Genomic DNA, 17,089 nt, shown 5'->3' with positions numbered 1-17,089 from the left:
CCCTCTGGGTATGATGCTTTGTTCCATTTAAGCTCTTCTGGAACACACTTAGAGCTGCATGGGCATGGCTGCAGATCTTCGATTCGGTTTCTTAACCCCAGTGTAAGTACCAGCTCTCATTCATTGCCTCCTTGTCCTGCCTGGACCATCCCTCGAAAGCGCCTCAACGGGGCACTTTTATTTTCCCTTCTCGTGCAGGAGTGAGGAGGTTGATTTTCTTGGGGCAGATTGGCCCTGATAGTTTCTCAGCAAGCAGGATTTCTCCACAAGATTTCTTGGGCCACTTTTGATGCTCCCATAGTGCAAGGAGGCCTCTGAGTACCTAAGCATTAGTGTCACTTAGTTCAACAGATTAGATGGAAGGAAAAAAACAAACAAACAAACAAACAAAGAAAAAACAGAATAGTTTGTACTTGTGCTCAAAATTTGCTGTATCAGCGTGAGGTCTGCTTTAAATACAGACATAAACATTTGGATGGGTGTGGAAACTCCATGTGAGCCAGTACTGGACCACTGCCTCCACATGATGTCAGTAGAGAGTGGACTTTGAAGCTGTCATTCGAGGGAGGATGGAAAAATTCTGGTCCTGGCCACACAATTTAATGGCTGATGAATGTCACAGGACTTTGTTGATTCTTGAACTGTGATCTCAGTAGGACAGTGAGTGACACCGGCTGCCTCCCTCCACTCCTTGTTCGGGTTAAGGTAGCCTATTTTACAGGTACTTTCCTACCCTATCAGGTATTGTTGGACAACAGTTGTTTATCTGTTTGTGACTCCATTTCGCTGGTGAATGAAACTTTATGTGCACATCCTACATTGCTTTGTTTTTTCTCATACAATGCCATGAGTTTTCTTGCCATATGGTAATAGTGATACTATCCCTGATAGGGCAATAACACAGTAAGAGCCTTTATGTAATAATTAACTTCCACAATTTTCTATTTAATGTGAATTCAGAACATGTTCCACGATGTAGTTGAAAAAATCTACAGTGAGTTATCTTGATTTATCTTTTTCAGTAAGAATTATTCTATTTTTTAGTCTGTTTCTCCTTGCAACTTATAAAAACGGTTTTGTTTTCCAGGGTGAAATAGCACAACTCCACATTGGAGCACGGTTCATATTGTAGGTGTTCCAGATGTGAGTTGATGTGGGTGGATAGAGGCCCAGGGCCGAAATAGCGAGGGCTGAAGTGCTTGGCAAAGCTTTACTGTGCTCTAATTCTAGAAAAGCTAAGTATGTGGGGCTCGGGAATAAGTAAGGAAAAAAGCAGACAAACAGTCTTTATGTTGGTTAATTTCATTGATGGGAGCTGCTTTTTATCTGGAATTATGGATCTTGAAAGCCCAAGATCGTTTTTGATCCACTCTGTGCGCATATAGATCAGGAGCAGAACAGAGCCCCGAGCCTTTGCAGCCTGCCCGTTATTTTTCCTCTCCTAGAGCTCTGCTAATCCTGTGCTATGGGGATGCACAGTCAGCCACTGCGAGCTCAACAGGAAATGATCAGAGATTGCATCAAGCTGGAGCTAAAACAATTTTAATTAAAGCTGGGAATATGCAGTGAGACATAATTAAATTTTAATCGCAATATCTTGAGAGTGGGAATATTCCCCATCCAGCGTGTGGATTTGCTACCTTGGGGATGTGGGTTGGAAACAGCATTGTCTCTAGCAGCAGCAAGGCCCAGGAGAGAGACTGGGAGGGATGCACAAGGTGCAGGTTCTGTCCTCAAAGGGTTAGACCATAGCTTTGAGGGCTGGGGTAATGATACTGTTTTTTGGTTTTTGTTTTGTTTTTTTTTTGCATGCAGTGCTCAGCTGGGGAACAGCTCCAGGCTGCCAGGCAGGAGAACTTTTTCTGTAGCCTCCAGTCAGAGCACTTGTGTATGAGCAAGGAGAGAACAGATTGGGGCTTTTGTGGTGAAAAAGCATCCGATGCTGTTAACCAGAAGCACAGCAATTGCAAACACAGAGGTTGGCCGCTGAATTGCGGGAGGAACTGCCAAGTGGGGAAGGATCTATTTATACTGAGCCTTACGAAATCGGGAATACGTTGTCCTGTTACAGGGCACCAGGCACTGCCTGGTGCTCAGAAATAAGGCTCAACAGAAGCAATATTCTGTATTTTGCTTTGGCTCCTTGGTGCTCACAAGGACTGGGCTTGCTCTTAGCTTCGGCTGGTGATCTGCCAACAGAAACTGGGAGCAACCCGACCTCCAGCTCCTGGGGCTGTCCTCTGCAGACACCAGGCTTGGCGATGAAAACAAGATGCTTGTTTCTCTTCCCTTATAGCCAGGAATGTGCTAGCTTAGCTGTGAGCCACATAAAGAAGCCCCTGCTCTGTGGCAGCAGCAGCCACCCCTCCATCTCATGGTGCTGCTGCTGGATCCGTCCCAGGGCAGCATCTCCGGCCTGGCACCAGCAGTAACACTTTGGAGAGCTCACAGCCTGAAGAGCAGATTTCCAGGGACAGCAGCTCTAATCAGCAAAGGCAATAGAAATGATTCATGGAAAATTTCCCCAAATCAGCCTGATTCCCAGGCCAGCGAGCCCCTCACGCATCCCTCCTCCCTCTCTCCTCCCCTTCCACCAGCTTTCCTTCCCTCCCCCACGCCGAGCCAGGCTGCTCGGAGAAAAGGCACAGCCTGTGTGACAGCAGGAGGGAGAGGGAGCTGGAGATAGCAGCAAGAAGAAGCCGTGCAGAGGGCTGAGAAGTGCTGCATGCCGTCTTCCAAGGCAGCATCCAAGCCTGGAAGAGCAGGGAACCTACTGCTTGCAGCGTCTCTCGGCGCTTGGTTGGCATCTGCAGCAGGTGCTGGGAATCTGAAGAGGGCAGAATGGGCTGAGAAATGCCACCGGCAATCCAGATCAGTCCGGGTGATGCAAACAACTGGGTGTGCGGCTGACCAAAATGCAGCAGCAAGAGACAAATAACCCAAGAGGAAAATCAGCAAAAGCAAAACCTGGGCTGCAGAATTCCCCTGGCTCTGGAAGCAAATCTGTGCACAGGGACTGCTGATCTGCCATCAGGTGGCTTCTTGCAAAGACCCTGAGTTTTTTTTGGCTGTGAATCTTTTCAAGATAACGTGAAGATTGGCAAATATTCCTCCGGTAGTTTGACAGGAGCTGGCATCTTCTGCGCTGAATTTCTGAGCTGGTGGACGAACGAGGCATGTCTGTAGCCAGCATCCTGAGGCTCCCCAGGAAACGGATCCTGTGAGGCGAAAGGTTAAAGTGGGATCATGGGAGGGAAACAAGTCAAATGGTGAGCGATTGTTGCCATTGTCATTTGAAACAGCAGGGGTGGGGTGTTTATTAAAATTATGGGAGTTGGAGCTTATCATTGGAGCTGTTTCCCTAAAGCTTTGACTCTGCAGGCACTGACAGCTCTGGGACTCAGCTGAGCAAGGATATATAGGTTAAGAAGCCAAACAGTGGTAAAAGGAATAAAGTGTAACAGTTTGCATCATAAAAGTTAAATAGCTTTAATTTCCCAGCACTTATTTCTGCATGTTCTAATCATGAATTGTGATGTACTTTAAAGAGAAAATCACATGAGTGGATATTTCATCCTCAGATGGGCTTGGTGACTGATACAAAAAGCATAGCAATGTTTTCAGCTTTAACTCACTGATGGGATAATGAGTGGGGCAACCTGACCTGTGGCACTGCTTCATCGGGCACCCGAGTGCATTTCAGTGGCACTTTCACTGTGTCACTCAGTGGCAAGCAGGAGCAAGCGGCTGGTTACAAGTGGCGTGTACAACGTGTGCCTAGTGAAGGAGTCCTGTAATGGAGTTAGTCTTCCTGAAGGTAAATCTTTGAGCAAAGCCAGGTGACTTGGAGGCCTTTAATGATCACACACACCCTACTTCAGCAGGACAGGACAGGTACTGTGACTGTTACAGATCCCCATTAGAAGGTGGTTATTCTTGCATTTAGTAAGTTGTCTTCATCTCTTCCTTTAACGTGGTGAATGTCCATTCAGTTTGGACCTTTTAAACTAGATGGTTTGAAGCTCTGTAACATAAATGAGAACTCAGCTAGCACTGCCTGTGGGAGTGGACTAGACAGAGCTGCAAGCAAGTAGTTTTCATCTCGATTGCAAGGCTTTTCAGATTCTGGGAGAGCTGCAGAGTATGCAGCAGCAGTGCTGGAAAGATGTGGAGGGCAAGCTGCTGAAACTTCTTATTTTTCTGAACCTATTCTGTTATTTTTCCACATTGTTTCCTTTTTGTTTTCTGCCCTTTGTTTCTGTGTTGTGGAGAATGAAAACTTAACTCCTCCTCACACTAGCAAGGATTAGTTCCTGAGACTTTGGAGGTATGTTGAATGGGTCAGTGAGCTTCAGCCACCTTGTCCTGTTGTCTGGGTGATGTGCGTAAGAAGAATTTCAGAAAAAAAAAGGTTGTGTTTGGACCTCACAGTCAGCTGAGATGACTCCACTGAAAATATTTGGGTACTTTAAAGAACTTTTAACCTAAGAACACAAATGAGTGTTATCTGACTAGAAAATCCAAGAACAAAATATTTTTAAGTTTGTTCTCTGATTGCAGGGGTGCTTTTGAAACCCAGGGGTGAGACATGAAGAAAGCAGGGTGGCTTTTTGTTTAGCTTCCAACATGCATAGAAGGCTTGCAGCAAATTGTTTCTGAGCAGACCTTAAAGTGTGGTCTCATCCCTGTGTGAGTGTTTGTAAGTTCTGTGGAAGCAGCAAACTTTCTGTTAAGGAAAATGAAGAGACACATTGGGTTGCTTAACAATTAGCTTGCTGTCACACTGATGTAGAGTGATTGAAAAGTTAGATGCCAAGTTTGGTTTCTTACTGGCTTCCCTGGTATGCAGATAATTCTGACAACAAGACTTCCTGCATATTTACTTTTATCTTAGATAAGGGTGATGTTGATCAGCACTCTGAAATAACTGTTTCTCATTTCCTTTGCAGTCTCGCATCACCCAGTCCTATCCATAGCACAAAGAGCGAATCCACTGTAACCCCGTCAGAGGAGAAAGCAGGATATGTGATTATCCACACTGAAGAAACAGAAAGTAAAACAGGTAGCTTGCTGAAAATGCTTCACAGCTCACACTATTATTGGGTTTTGATTGCATCACAAACTTGCTGGGAAGTTCCCCAGAGACTGAAATGAACGTGGAGAATAGGTTGCTGGGTATTGCTTTGTAAACCTAAATCTCAAAACTGTGAGCACTGCAGTGATGCCATGTCTGGCAACAGTTGTACAGTCAATGTCTGTGAGGCTTGCTAGCTAATGCTTGGAAAACAAAAAAGCTCTGGAGAAGGATTAGGGGCCATGTTTAACTTTCACTGTAGGGTGATGCTTTCATCACAGCATCATTTGGCTGTATTGAGAGAAGGAAAAAAAGACTCTCAAAATCCCCTTAAAGACACAGTCCATGGAAAACTGTAAAGCCCATAATGCAGAACTTCACTTTGTGTAAGCGTCTGTGTGTACAGTGTGTCTGTACACAGGATGAGTGACTTTTCGCAAGGAATTGAACTATTGAAGTATTGTTGTGGCTTTTGCATTGAACTCAACGTTGTGTTGCCACAAATGCCCTCTGATACGGTCAGTTTGCATTTGAAATTTTCATACAGATTGAAGGAAGTCTTTTTGAAGAAGTTCCTGAAATGATTTTTTTTTTTTTTTTTCTTTTCAGGGACATAGCCTAATAATAGCCCTTCCTGGTTAGCTTCCATCCCAAGAGCAAACAACAGAAGCTCTCCTAGGAAATGATTTGCTACCTCAGACAGTATAACCTACCTCAGTGCTCCTTTGAAAGTATTTGATGACCACCTCAGCAGGTGGGGTAGCTGGCAGGCTGGGGCTCTTCCTTGTATTTTTAGCAGCAGCACTGTGTCTGCTTGCTGCTCCTGCAGCAGGGTACTGCAGCTGCATGTCTGTGGATGCACAGCACTGGCCAGTTTCATCTTTCATCAACAAGGTAGCAGGTATTCCTGTGACTAGTCCTCATCCAAACTCATCAGATCCAGCAAGTTAATGAAGGGGGAGGATGCCAATCATCTTTGATTTACGTGTGCTCAGGAAAGTTTCCTTTGTGTGAAAAATGAGGCATAAATAGCAGCTAGAAGACATGCTAGTTTGGCAGTGATTGACATTGTGGACAGCAGGCAATTACTGTGTTGTGCAAGTCTCTTTTGGATCGCTGTCTGTCATGACCACATTCAGTTTGTTTCTCTTCCAGAAGAGACAGAATCTCACTTCCAGCCTGACTGGCAAGCAGGGAACCCTGTGTCACATTTAGAGAATTCATGGGAGGAGCAGCTTTTGGAACAACAGGACCATTTGGAAAAGGAAATGGAGGAAGCAAAGAAGATGATATCAGGTTTGCAGGTAAGAGATTTTCTTTTCAGCCAGATTTCCCCTACATACTCTTTTTTTTTTTTTTTTTTTTTTTTTTTTTTTTTTTTCTCTACCAAATCTATCTGGCAGATAGGTTATCTTGCAGCTGAGACACTGGCCTGGAACTTGACAGCTGAGTGAGAGTCCTGGCCCAGTAAGGTCTCCTGCAGTGACTGTGCAAAAGTCAGTCAGTTAGTGGGGACAGTGGCTCTTCCCTGTCATGCCCCGTGGGATGACTTCCCTGGGAACAAGGGAGTATTTGATAGTGCTTTGTCATAAGCACCTAACACACACTCTAATATCTTCCTTACCTGCAATATTTAGGATGTTCCCCATCATTACATACCATGCTTAATCAAGAGAGACTAGACTGGGAGGAAGCATGGCTGCAATTTCCCCAGTGCCTGCATATTTACCAGCGTTTCAAAGAATCTAACATCAGTTTGTGCAATTCAGATAGAGCCTTTTCTGTTGGTTTTAGTTCAGGTTTCTCCAAAACTGTGTTGATGTAATTTGAGGCTCATATTTGGTGGGGAGGGAAAAAGAGGACTACAGAAAGAGAGATAAAGCTATGGAGACTAAAGGCCAATGGTCTTGACTAGTGGTATTTAGGTAGATTTTAAGGGCACACCAAATGCAGGTAATCACAGAATCACAGAATTTCTAGGTTGGAAGAGACCTCAAGATCATCGAGTCCAACCTCTGACCTAACGCTAGCAGTCCCCACTAAACCATATCCCTAAGCTCTACATCTAAACGTCTTTTGAAGACTTCCAGGGAAGGTGACTCCACCACTTCCCTGGGCAGCCTGTTCCAATGCCTAACAACCCTTTCAGTAAAGAAGTTCTTCCTAAAATCCAACCTAAAACTCCCCTGGCACAACTTAAGCCCATTCCCCCTCGTCCTGCCACCAGTCACGTGGGAGAACAGACCAACCCCCACCTCGCTACAGGCTCCCTTGAGGTACCTATAGAGAGCGATAAGGTTGCCCCTGAGCCTCCTCTTCTCCAGGCTGAACAAGCCCAGCTCCCTCAGCTGCTCCTCATAGGACTTGTTCTCCAGGCCCCTCACCAGCTTCGTCACCCTTCTCTGCACCTGCTCAAGGAACCCCTGCAGAAAAGCCAGAACAAAGCCTGTGTTTAGAAGTTGATTATTATCAGCTTGTCTTTCAGTTGGAGTCCAGGTTGTAGCTGGGTTCGCTGGCCTGGTGCCCTGTCCTGTGATGCTATGCTAAGCCCTGAGTGCGCTATCACCCTACTAAGCACATATGTTACTGTGCAAAACGATAAAGATGCAGCAGTATTTTCCCATGGGCTGGGGCTCCCATTCTTCCCCAGGACACTTAGCAGCCTGTGGGTTTTATTAGCAGCCTGGAAGAATAGAGCAGTCATTCTGTGATTTGTGATCGGAAGTAATGCAGGGAGACAAGGAAAGTTGGGAAATCAATCAAGTTCACAGAGCTGATCAGGGGTCACGCAGGCTTGCATCAGTCTTTCAGTGAGCTTAGCTGAACTATAATATTTGGCACGTTTTCCTCCCAGGACCATTTATTTGTGGGATCTTTTTCTCACTGCCCTGTTCAGTCCCTCCTTGACCAAGTGACCTTCAGCCCAACACATTTGTGTGAGTTTGTGTGACTCTGCATGGGGAGTAGAGCCTCTGATCCATATGGTAAAGACCCTGAACTCTCTCAGGAATATTCCTTTCTGTTTGTGCTGGGAACCATACTGGCTTTCAATTGTAAATATTTATGTGCCAGTAAACAAAGCAGAGATTGTGTGAGAAGCATAGGCAGCCGGGAGGGTGCTTTCCCCGTGGACAATGGGAAGGAGACAAAAGGCTCCAAAAGAAAATAGATGCTTGGTGCACTGGTAAAATCCGCTCACATTATGTGCCCACTGGGAGCAGGGAGAGATAGCTTGGGAAGGACTGGCATGTCCTGCTCCTCCACCCTAGCCCCACGTTTCAGGACTGAGGGCGAGCAGCTGGCATTGCTGCCCCCTGATTCCCTGGGAGCAGGAAGATGCAGCTGTTGTTGCAAGCCAAGAAATTGGATTTGATTAATTGATCTTTTTTTTTTTTCTTCCCCCTTCTTGCTCAATATTTCACAGCCACCAGTTCACGAGAGTTTGATTGAAATATCAGGGACCTGATATATGTCTGCCACATAAGGAGCTAAAACCATGACAGTTTTTTCTGTTCCTGTCTGATTCCTGCTTGAATGTCCTGCTGGGCAGGCTTTGGGATGCCCTCACAGAACAGTTTCCCGATGAGCCTTTGCATTAACTGAATACAGATTGCTGTCTGTCTGCTGTTGGGCAGCAGTTGCAGCTCTTTGATGGGAGATTCTGTCAGCAGGCAGAACGCGACCTGTCGGCCTCGACGTCTTTTGGAGCTGAGCTGGAATATTGCTGCAAGTGGGATATTTTGTCTGTAGCTGTGAAGTTCAAATAGAAATAAAACAGAAAACTAACTGGGAAAAAAAAAAAAAGACATCAAATTATTGACTGGTGTAACATCCTGGCAAATACCAAATGTCTTTGAGTCCTGGGAGTGAGAGACAGAAAGGTCAACGTAAATGCCACCAGCTAGAGCAAACTGGTACGGCATACTCTGCTGGCTATCTGAGCAGTCATGCCTGTCACACTTCCTACAGTGCAGGATTTTCCCTTTTTCAGGCTGGATGTGGTTTACTGTGGAAATTCTGGCATCTTTCTGCAAACATGGGCTACTTTGGAGCTGCTGAAGGAGTTAAAGGCTGATAGAAGCACAGTATTAAGCACAGGGTCTAGCTTAAGATTTTTACTGTGTGGGTGAGGGCTTTTCCCTCACTTGGATGGCACTTCTGGAGGTGTCCTGGTCTTTTCTAGCACAGAACAGCATTAGGCTTCCCTGCACATCATGTTTCTAAGGTCTGTTGTAAATATGTGGTTAGAACTGTGTCTTTCAGCAGGGGACAGACACTTCAGTCTCATTCCAAATCAGAAGCCTCACCATGTAAGCACGGATCAGTATCTTTGCTATGGACTTCAAATCTGTTATTGCAGTTATTTTCCTTTGAATTGTCTAAAGAGATTTTTTCTTCATCTTCCCAGGCTTTGCTGCTCAATGGATCTTTACCTGAGGATGAGCAGGAAGGATCCTTTGAACTTTGTGAGCATGGAGCCTGCCCTGAAGAGCAGCTGGTGAGCACATTGCTATGCTTCCATTTCTCTGATCGAACAACCTCAGGTAACATTCTGCCACAGACAGGTGTTTTGCACAGTAGTAACCATGGTGTTTTGTGTTCAGATCATAATCCGAAGTCGTCTGGACCAGAGTGTGGAAGAAAATCAAGACCTAAAGGTTAGAGGATGGGCAGATGAAGAGAAAAGAGGTTTGGGGTCGGGGGGAGGGGGTGCAGGGGTGAGGTGCATGTTGCGTTAGAGTCCAGCTCTGTACCCATCTCCTGCTGTGTGGAACCTGTCCCTAAAAACCTGAAACCCAAATTTACTGACCTGGAGAGCACTAAAGGTACTTGGCTAGGAGGTGTTTATTATATCCACATACCCATTATACCCATATATCCATTAACCACTAATACGGATACAGTGGCTAATAAAAATTTGTGGGGATAGCATCAGAAAAATGCCTGCTACTTCCCCAGTTTGCCTCAAGCCGCTGCTAGTAAAGGCTGTTTCTAAGAAAACAAATGTTTAAGTATTACCTGAATTTAAATGTACCCTGAAGTAGATTTGCCTGCATGCTCTTGAAGCTGGAGAGATCCAGGTTGTAGTAGCTTCTCAAAATGTTTTTCTCTGGCCAGCTGTTAAATCTCTAGCCATATCTGAATAAAAACAAGTAGCAGATAAATGTAGTAAATAACCTGTCCTGTCAAACCTGCCTTAGTCAAATTTCTGCTGATGCTGACCCTAGGCCCAGCTCTGATTCTGGGAGCGAAGTACTTGACATTGGCCTGAAGGACAGATTTGGGGGATGAAGAATGTTTGTTTGTTTGTTTGTTTTTTCTTCTCATGCATTTAATAGCAGGGACTTAGAGCTGCTCAGGTTTTTTTTGCCATGGCTGTAACTCATTAAGGGGTCTCAGGGTCTGTCATGCTCTTTGATCTGTAGGAAGAAGTGGGGTGTACTTTTGTCTGAAGCATGTGTCTGGGGAGAGAGAACACTGACTTGAGATGATTTTGAAGGGGTGACAAGATGCCATTTAATCAAATTCTTTTGGATTTACAGAAGGAGCTGTTGAAATGCAAACAAGAAGCTCGAAACCTACAGGGGATAAAGGTGAGGAAAGGCACTCTTCGTGAAGTACAAACAGTAAAGCCATGGGGACTGCTGCAGCCCAGGAGTAGGGCAAGCAGCAACCATACACATCTGAGGAATCCCAAAGAGGGGACGGAGCTATATTAGGGGAGTTTTAGGTGGGGGATCCTATGTGCTGTTTCCTGCAGTTGAGACAGGCACAAGGAGTTAGGTCTTGTGGGTTCTGTCTCTGTAGGATTATGGTCCAAAGTCACCTTTATTTTCTTTTTCACCTAAGCAAAATATGAGGCATGGGATTCCTGCTTGGTTCTTATGACTTTGTTTTTCCACTGTCCTGGGGTGTGCACAGTAGGGTTGGCCCAGTGAACTCTTGACAAGAGGCAAAAGAGCTTGGAGGCATCCTTGTCCTCTTCAGCTGCAGCATTTTTCACCTTTTTGGCTTGTTTGTTCAGTTTATCCCTCTAGAGTTACAAACTCACCATAGTCGACTCCTGAACAGAGGTATGTTTAGAGCTGCCTGTCAGGCTTCTGTGAAGGAAGACAGCAGCACCTCTCCAAGGTAGAGCTCTCAGCTTCTGGGTAATACGAAATGAAAGGTGCAGAATTAGTCCTCACTCTGGCCTCTTCAGAGAGGATTTCATTGCACAATTAGGTCATGCTCAGAGCTTAAGTTAACTTGTCCCTGGCTGACCTTGGCCTCTTACCCCCCTCTGGATGTTGCAGATGTGTGGCTGGAGACACAAGCTGTAGGCCACTGAAAAGACCCTTGAAGACACTGCTATTTTTTCCATAAGGGCACATTGTCAGGACATTTCTGGAGCAGGAAGTTCAGGCAGCAGCACAGAAATCCCTCTGTCAAAGACAGCTAAAATGTTGGTAGGGAAACCACTACTGGGCAAGAGCAAGGCAGAAAGACTCTAGGAGCCTGTTGGGGCAGACATCTCTGTTATCTCCTGCTCTCTCAGGACCTTGGCAACCCTTCAGCACTGTGCATAGCCAACATGTCATGCTACTGCTCTAGGTGACTTCCCATGGAAGGGTTTCTGCATTTGTCTGCACCTTCCTATACAAGCACTTTTCCTATAGATGATGTCTTTTCCTAGGATGCTCTCCAGCAAAGGCTGGCTCAACAGGACGCTTCAGTTCTTCAGCTAAAGCAGGAGCTGCTGAGAGCCAACATGGACAAGGAGGAGTTGCACAACCAGAATGTGAGTCACTGTGCTGCTGAGGTTATTTTGGGAAGAGACTAGGGGCCCTGGAGGCTCCAGCAGCCAGAGGATGTAGTTGGTGGTTGCAGCGTAGTTCCTGGGGTCGTGGGAGATGGAATGACCAGTCAGAGGTCTCTGCACAGTAAACACTGCAGGCTGCTTGCCAGCTGTCCGGCTTGCTGGAGTTCCCTGTTCTTCACTCCCACTTCCTGTCCTCCAAGGCCTTCAGCTGAGACAGGGAGGGGCTTTCCATGGTGTTTTCAGTGCAGTTGGATTGTTCCTTCCTCATCGTGCTCCCTGCTTAGCAAGTGGCGCTTTGACAGGTGGAGCTGTGATGCAGTGTCTGCCTGGAGTGGGCAGTGCAAGGAAGGAGCTGCCCTGTTCATAGGGTTGCTGTCCTTAAACATCAGCTCCCTCAAACCCTGCAGCTGTTTGGTCTCCTTTTAGCAAGGAGCAAAGAGGTTTGCAGTAACTCCCAAGGAATATGAGACCTCACAACTATTTGTTTTTCTCTGCAGGTTGACCTTCAGAGGAAGATTGAAGAGAGAAACCGGCTGTTGGCAGAATACAAAGTAATGGAACCTCTCTTCTCTGGGAGCTTTGCTGGGGCAGCATCTGGTGGTTCTCCTGTGAACGTGACTGTTGTCTCCCTGGCACTCAGTCACCTCTGAGAGTGGCACTGTGGGTGGTGAAGAAATGGCAATAGCCATGGATGTTTGTAATGAGGTGGAGGGGTCAGGTAGCTTTTGATAGTGGATTCTTCATTGTCGTGTTTTTTCTGTGATGGCTTGCTGAATGTCTAATGTGTGCACAAGCCTATCAGGTTAGGTTCTGTCATTTGATCACCTACTGATCCCTCAAGAATCTCTTTTCTTTGCATCAGTTGTCTGGCCTCAGTAGTGGATCTTTGGCAAGGGGACTTCAGGCAACAAAGACCTGACAAACAAGGCTCTGCAACTCTGATCAAACATTTAGCTAAAAGCAGACAGACTGTGTAGGTCAAGCTGTAGAGGAGCCTGGTCCTGGCAGAATACACAATCTTTCCTGCCATAAGAGAGATGACTGTGAGCCTTACTCGCTGTCCCGTTGATTCCTGTGTTACAGAAGGAACTGGGCCAGAAGGATCGGCACTTACAGCAGCATCAAACCAAACTGGATGAAATGCTAAGGCAGCTTTCTGAGGCCAGCTACCAGCAGGTATGGATCAGGTGGGCTGCACCGATGCCCTAAGAGCATCAACCTAGCACAAAAATGAGCCCATAAGGTTAACTTCTGTTCCCTTTTCAGGTGGATTTGGAGCGGGAGCTGGAGCACAAAGAGGCCCTGCTAGCTCACTGCATGAAGAGGGAAGCTGAAGAGGTATGGGAAGCCTTGGTCTACCCGTCAGACTGTCAGAGTGATGTTTTTGTCTAGCACCCTCTAGCTACCTATCTCCAGAAATCTTCATCCCAGAGAGGCCAGGCTCAACGCGGTCTGTTTGTCTGTGCCCTAACCAAGGCAGGCAGACCCTACAAAGCATGCAGCTTACCAAAGATCTCAGCAGTGAGCTCTCTGGCTTAGCTCCTTGTGTCAAAATCCTCGGGGAAGTTTGTGCTCTGTCCCATAGGACTGCCAGCACACACCTTAGTGAGTGTATTTACCTGGTAGAAGGTGCTGGCCAGAAAGTTTTCACGTGGAAAGTTGTCATACCCTCTTGTCCCTTTGAAGATGGCAAACTGGGATCTTTGGTGTACTCCTAACGCTAACATTCCTAGCATCACATGCATCTTCCACCAAACAGGTGATGACATACAGCAGTCACAGTGCTCAGAGCAATGGCTTCCTCCAGACAGCAGGAAAAGGAGCTGCTCCTGCAGCCCACCGAGGGGTAAGTGCACTTAAGGGACATTTTCCCAACCAGATGTAGGCAAAGGTTCCAGGTATCCTGGAAGCTGTTACCTTTTAAATTTTTTTTTTTGTATTGTTTTGTTTTGTTTTTCCCTTTTATAAAGCCTGTGGCTTTAGATGGGAAGAAAGCAGCCTGGAGATAATCTAATTAATTTGTGTTCTCTTGGCAAGACAAATGACTTGCAGCTTGTTCGTGATGCACTTCGTAGTCTGAGGAACAGTTTCAGTGGCCATGACCCACAGCACCACACTATTGACAGCCTGGAGCAGGGCATCTCCAGCCTGATGGAACGGTTACACCGCATGGAGATGCAGAAGAGGCAAGAGAGAAGGGTAAAAGTTTCCTAGTGTTTGGCTCTTGATTTCTGTCCCTCACACACAACCCAGAGTTTACCAGCAACATGACTCCCAGCTGGGAAGTGACACTGTTCTCACCATTTTGGCTTTACACCCTAGATCCGGGGAAAATCACCAGCAAGCAGAGCAACAAATGAGTGTAGAGACTCCTGGCCTCCAAACTCCAGTAAGTGCCTTTCAGCTCCTGCCCTCCCACTGCTCAATTCATTGCTCAGATTTCTTAGCTAGAGTCTAGGACATAGCATCCCCTTGAAAATCTGGCACCCCAAGCTTATTCCCTTTACCAGAGCTTACTTTCCTATCTTTATTTGCTTGCTGTACAGGCTAGACTTCACTGCAGGGGAAAAGGACCAGAGGCAACCTACAGCTGCTTGTTTGCAAAGCGCCTTTACAGTGGGAATCTGTCAGGGCCATTTGGGCAGTAAAGCAGTAGAAGTAATTATGACAAATAATTACCCCTGGGATGAGTGGGAAACGTAACGTAATTTCAGCTTCCCTGCTGGTTTGCACCATCTAGTGGACATGTAACTGTACAGTTGCCTCCTCCCCTACTTCCTGCATGATGTCTGGCTCCTTTCATGTATGCAGAACAGCACAGCCCTCTGTGACACCATGTTCCCTGGCTCCAGCTGCAGCAGCTCCACGTTTGCTTTTCACTATGAAGGCTGTTTGTGCATGTGTTTTTTGTTTGTTTGTTTTTCCCCGGGGTTGGTTTTAAATGTTGCCTAGAAAGTCTGTGAGGTTGCAGGGGACTCCAGGTACTGGGGAAATTTAGAGGCCACCTTTCAGCAGGTTAGTCTGGATGTATTTCATGTGGAGGAATGCAGGAGGGGAACTCAGAAGTCTGAAGTGGGGTTTGGGGAAGAGTTGATGGTTTTCCTCCTTCTCCCATAAACGGCAGTTATTAGATCAGCCACTGTCATGCATTCCCTGCATGCATGCTGTATTTCTCCCTTTCTCACTGAGCCTTAGCAGACTTTCATCACCTCCACTGCAGCAGGAAAATTGAGTCTTGCAGCTTCAAACCTAGAATCCCTCAGGTGTAAAGAGGTCTGTGAGGTGGCTCTGAAGATTTGTTAATTGAAAAGCATTTGACTTGGTGCCCATACTGTTTTCTACATGCTAGGGCAGTTAAAACTGTAGAGTCACTCAATGTGAACGTTCCCCTGCTTCAGTTTTTGGCACAGCACATTGCAGGGGCAGAGGAAACTAGGCAGTAGCCAGAGGGAGAGAAATACAAACAACAGAGAAAAATCTGTGCACAAACACCTATCCTGCCCAAGCTGAATGGGCAGGTGGGAGGTGACAGATAAACTTCCGCCTTAATGATGGTGATCAATCAGAGCATTTTGCTCTACTCATCTGCAAGTGAAGGCAAGTGATAATGTAGTTGTGTCCCCAGCCAGTAGGATGGAGTCTATTCATTCTCCTCTGCCAGAAAGGCTCTCCTGTCACTGCTGAGGTAATGAACAGAGTGCCTGTGGAGTAGATGGTAGCAGCAAGCTGCTGGGACAGTAATCCTGGAGGGCAGTGCTAGGCAAATCATCTAGGCTAATGCATTTGGGTGTGTTATTACCTTAAAATGCAAAGTTTTCCAGTAAGAATTGGAATACCTGGTTCTTCCCAAGGGAAAATCCACCCTCATAAGAAAATGTTCCCACCTCCAGGTTCTTTGCTGTGGTAAGTTTGATGCTGAGATCATCTCTTGTCTCCCGTGGTGGCAGGAGGCAGGTTGTTCCCCAATGAGTGTGCTCTGTGCTCCTTTCTTTGTAGAACTGCCTCATTCTCACAGCACACCTGTGATGAGTACCAGTGCCTGCACCAAAGTGTTGTACTTCACTGACCGCTCCCTCACACCTTTCATGGTCAACATACCAAAGAGGTGAGATTTGGCTTGGCCTTGCTCACGTTGATTTGGGAGGCGCTTGTTTCCCTGAAAGCATTAGTCTGATCTCTTCTGGGTATGGTCACACCTAGCGGGGGTTCCCTGTGCATTAACTTGAGGCTTGGATTTCATACCATTGACTGGGAGAAGTTGCCTAAAGCAATGCCCTAGCTGAAACATTTATTTGAGCCCTAAGAGATTCATTTTTATATATATATATATATATATATATATATATATATATATATTATTATTATTAACTTCCAAGAGAAAGCAGCCAAGCAGATCTATTGTGGCTTGTGGTGCGTTACTCTTGTGCCAAAACATTCATGTCAGTCAGTGCAAAAAGGAAAGGGAGAAAGGCTGTTTAGAGGTGGCTCATGCAAATTTTGAGGAAATTCTTCCTCTGAAGAGGACCTTGGAGTTGACAGGTGGGGCACACTCTTCACATTCCTGTGACTAGGGTGCCAGATCCCTAGTCAGACTTGTGCTGTGGTTCCACCTTCCATGCAGGAACACCTGAGATAAAGCATGTACAGTGTACTGTGGTTTAGTGCCAAACTCTTCCCTTGCAGGTTAGGGGAAGTGACTCTGAAGGATTTTAAGGTAGCTATTGATCGTGAAGGAGCCCACCGGTACCACTTCAAAGCCCTGGATCCAGAGTTTGGCACAGTCAAGGAGGAGGTAGGTGTGGAATTTAACTATCAGGCAGCATTGGGTTCAGTGTTACAACACAACCCTGGAGACCTTGGTCATGCCATTTCTAAACCAATAAAATCTTTGAATTTGTCTCCAAGCAGACTGCTGATTTTCACAGTTGTAGATTAAGCTCCACTTCCAAGGAGCTAAAGTGGGATGTTGTTATCTCCAGCCGGGACAATGATATGAATTTGATTGCAGCAGCCTGGGGTTTGCAGAGCCCCTTGGGCAAAGGCTATCAGCAAAAGCAGTCTGTGACATAGCTCAGGGGACACTGGGCAAAACCCAGGCTACAGTTCTAGCTCTTCAAGTGGTTTTATGAAACCAGCTGCAATGAGATACACTTCAGACCGATCAGTTTTATTCAGAAAACGTTCTCCTACTTTATTTTAAAGATTTTTCAGAG

General features: G+C 46.1%; 1 protein-coding gene across 8 annotated transcripts in view; it reads left to right on the top strand.

Annotated features, from left to right (window-relative positions):
• The window catches only part of DIXDC1 (DIX domain containing 1), a 40,268-nt gene that overhangs the window by 19,199 nt on the left and 3,980 nt on the right, over window positions 1-17,089 (top strand). For 6 of the 8 annotated variants that reach the window (XM_084495728.1, XM_084495731.1, XM_084495726.1 and 3 more), the window contains 14 exons: window positions 4,950-5,062; window positions 6,230-6,378; window positions 9,483-9,572; window positions 9,679-9,732; window positions 10,618-10,668; window positions 11,751-11,855; window positions 12,374-12,427; window positions 12,960-13,052; window positions 13,143-13,214; window positions 13,636-13,722; window positions 13,914-14,075; window positions 14,199-14,265; window positions 15,873-15,981; window positions 16,560-16,668. In XM_084495728.1, the coding sequence (XP_084351854.1) occupies window positions 4,950-5,062; window positions 6,230-6,378; window positions 9,483-9,572; window positions 9,679-9,732; window positions 10,618-10,668; window positions 11,751-11,855; window positions 12,374-12,427; window positions 12,960-13,052; window positions 13,143-13,214; window positions 13,636-13,722; window positions 13,914-14,075; window positions 14,199-14,265; window positions 15,873-15,981; window positions 16,560-16,668 (1,315 nt within the window). Of the gene's footprint in view, window positions 1-1,790; window positions 3,270-4,949; window positions 5,063-5,683; window positions 5,879-6,229; window positions 6,379-9,482; window positions 9,573-9,678; window positions 9,733-10,617; window positions 10,669-11,750; window positions 11,856-12,373; window positions 12,428-12,959; window positions 13,053-13,142; window positions 13,215-13,635; window positions 13,723-13,913; window positions 14,076-14,198; window positions 14,266-15,872; window positions 15,982-16,559; window positions 16,669-17,089 lie in introns of those variants that run through there. The other 2 variants (XM_084495732.1, XM_084495733.1) reach the window with 2 other exon arrangements.

This window comes from Aythya ferina (genome assembly GCF_964211825.1).
Source record: "Aythya ferina genome assembly, chromosome: 22".
Lineage (NCBI taxonomy): Eukaryota > Metazoa > Chordata > Aves > Anseriformes > Anatidae > Aythya > Aythya ferina.
Note: the sequence above shows the minus strand (reverse complement) of the source record. Positions and strands in the feature narration are given on the sequence as shown.